General features: G+C 35.7%; 1 protein-coding gene across 1 annotated transcript; it reads left to right on the top strand.

Moving 5' to 3' along the window:
• The first annotated feature begins 1,665 nt into the window (after window positions 1-1,665).
• Window positions 1,666-2,756, top strand: LOC131614039 (uncharacterized). Its single transcript, XM_058885669.1, has 2 exons — window positions 1,666-1,865; window positions 2,066-2,756. The coding sequence occupies exons 1-2, from the start codon at window positions 1,666-1,668 to the stop codon at window positions 2,754-2,756; spliced, it is 891 nt and encodes a 296-aa protein (XP_058741652.1).
• The last annotated feature ends 425 nt before the right edge of the window (window positions 2,757-3,181 follow it).

The following is a 3,181-nucleotide window of genomic DNA, read 5'->3' as shown; positions in this document are numbered from 1 at the left end:
TTCTTGGCTAAAAGCCAAAAAGGAAAGGAGAATAGAGATAGAAATATCTACACACATAGATTGTCTTGTGGAGAATATGATAAACAAGAATAGAAAATGATTAATGAAAAAAGAAAAAAAGATAACTAGAGTTGAGAGATCCTTTAAAAAGACTTGAGCGCAACCCATCTCCACCATCACACCGTGATAAATGATTGGTGATATGTTGATTTAAGTTGTCATGTTGTTAGTTGATTTAATTGGTTTATTAAAATTGGTCATTATTTATGAGAATAGTTGTAAGAATTATTATGGGCTTATTTAATGGTTGGTGGTAGTAAAAGTGGGGTGTGAAAACTAAGCCCGATGGAATTATTAAGAATAATGAAGTTATTGATTAAGTGAATATAAAAGAAAATAGAAGTAGAAGTAGAAGGGTTTTTAGGTTTTATCATAAAAGAAAGTAAAAGACGAACACGGTTTTTGGAGAAAGACTTAGAGGTTTGCCTTGAAGAGGAAAAGTGGAAGATGAGTAAAAGCTGGGTGCAACCGAAGAGTTATAGAGCGGTCTCCAATTCGAGGTAAGGGTGAGGTTTTGACTCTATATTATGGTATATGATATATAGTATGTGGGATTGGGTTTGTAGAATTGCTTCTGTCTGTGTTTGATTGTGTGATTAATTCTTGGAAATTAATTATTGTCGATGAATTAGATTCTAAATATTATATAAGTTGACGTGGTATATATGTTGTGTTGCTGTGATTGTGATTAATTGCTATTTTTTGGAAGTTGTTTGGTTGTCATGAATTATTGGAACTGGTAGATTTGTTGTGAATATTGTTGTAGAAACCAAGTAACCATGTGTTACCCTAAGATTTTCGACTTACTAATAATGGCAATTAGTCTTTAAAAATGGGAAGAAATGTCTAAAACATTCCTTCAGTCGAGACAGTTCAACTAAGAAGTATTTTCAGTCGAGATTGTTCGACTAGAAGCTTGTGGTTGGCATGGTAATTTGATTAAAGTATGTAATGAATTATGCGTTTTTGCCATGTTTGGAGTCAAGGTCGAAAGATATCGGAAGTTGAAGATGACGGTTTTCAGCAGTTCCTAAAGGACACGTGGAGCGTTCAATGACGAAGATGTTGCATGTAGTGGACACGTGGTGGCTAGTAATTAGTCGACCGTTAGTAGTAGTTATTTTATTTTACTATTTAAGCAAGTACAGATGAATAGTTTAGGGTCCGCATTTTTTACATAACACAAGCAAACTCAATCTATGTGCAAAATGAGTAACGAGTGCAACTTTGGAATGTATGCATGCATACCAAATTAAGTTTATGCAATCATTTCTTTTATGCTTTATTTTCAGTGCACATTTACTGCATTTTATAGCCTTTATTTACTTTTAAAGCTTTAATTTCAGTGTGTTCATTTACTTTATATTTATTAATGCATTTAATGCAAGTTAAATTCACATAAACAACAAAGAAAAGCAATTAGTCCTGAAATATTCTAGTTGATTCCGCAGAAGTAACCTTTAAAAAGGAAACTAGCGATTGTTTACCAATTTTATGGGTAAACAAATTGGCACACCTGGTGGGACTCGTCAATTGCTATTTGTTTTGTATTTTTGTTGTTGAAAACTATGTATGATATTAAGAAGTGGTAGACAATTAACAAATATGTCTGATGGTAATATCAATAATTCTGATCCTTCTAGAAATCAAGAAGTTGTTCCACCTAGAACAACATCACAAAATGCTGCAATTTTGTCCCCAACTAAGACAACAAATTTCGGTGGATCGACGGTAGCAGCCATGGTGTCATTGCCAGAAAATGTACGGTCGCTGTTTAATCCGGCAAGACCGTTGTTTCAAATGGGGTAATACCTCCACCAGGTTTTAATCCTCAATATGGAATGCCTACGTCGATGATGCAGGGTTTACAAACTAACCCTTCATTTTATTCCGATAATATGATGGTGACAGGCATATCATCAAATCCAGGAGGTCGACTTATAGGGATGGGCTATATACCCCAAACTTCGCCATCCCTAAATACTACATTAATGTTGTCAATCAGACAACAGATAGACGAAAGTAACCATGAAATGGTGAATGCCCTTACACAACAAATTGTGACTATATTTACTCCCATGATAAATAATACAAACCAGAGTTATGAAATATTGGCTGGATTAATGGCTAGAATAGAAGATTTCTTTGGGGCACCCCCACAGCCAAATCGACCTACTCCCCAAGTGTCGAATCCAAGAGTTGTCGAAACACTAGGAAATGGGTTTAGAGTTGAGGCTCAAAGACGAATCCCAGAAAGGGACGAAGGGGGACAGATTGAACATTATATCCCTAGGGTAGTACAAAGGCATCAAGATGCTGATCAAGTTCTTAGAAATATCCAACAGGATGCTCATATTGGACATAAAAATATTTCAAACGTAGTCGAACAAATCCTGGTTCAAAATGGGATAAATGCAGGATTACATAGGCCTAATTTTGTTTCCCCATTATCGGAATATGTTAGGCAAACAGAATTACCTAGGGGATGGAAAATTCCAAAATTTACTAAGTTTGCTGGTGAGACTGGTGAATCAACAGTCGAACATGTTGCTAGGTATCAAACAGAGGCCGATGAATTAGAAAATAATGAGAATTTAAAAATGAAATACTTCCCAAGTTCCTTAACAAAAAATGCTTTCACTTGGTTTACAACCCTGCCTCCACAATCTCTATTTTCGTGGAACCAATTAGAATGATTGTTTCATGAACAATTTCATACGGGGCAGTCGAAGATTAGTTTGAAAGAATTAGATGGAGTGAGGCGAAAGGGTACAGAGTCGATCGATGATTATTTGAATCGTTTTAGGTTGTTGAAAGCTAGATGTTTCACACAAGTCCCTGAGCATGAGTTGGTCGAAATGGCCGCGGGTGGTTTAGATAATTCCATAAGGAAGAAATTAGATACCCAACATTTGAGGGACATGGCATAATTGGCAGACAGAGTGCGTTAAGTCGAAAGGTTAAAGGTTGAAAAAGCTAGGGTTAGTAAGTATCTAAAGAAAGAAAAAGTAGCTTATGTTACTACCAATGAGTTCGACTATGATAGTGATAGTAATTATGAGGAAAGTGAGGTCAATGTGGCTGAATTAAAGCCAGGACCGCCATATGTTTGTAAATTACT

The sequence above is a fragment of the Vicia villosa genome, linkage group LG6 (assembly GCF_029867415.1).
Source record: "Vicia villosa cultivar HV-30 ecotype Madison, WI linkage group LG6, Vvil1.0, whole genome shotgun sequence".
NCBI lineage: Eukaryota > Viridiplantae > Streptophyta > Magnoliopsida > Fabales > Fabaceae > Vicia > Vicia villosa.
Note: the sequence above shows the minus strand (reverse complement) of the source record. Positions and strands in the feature narration are given on the sequence as shown.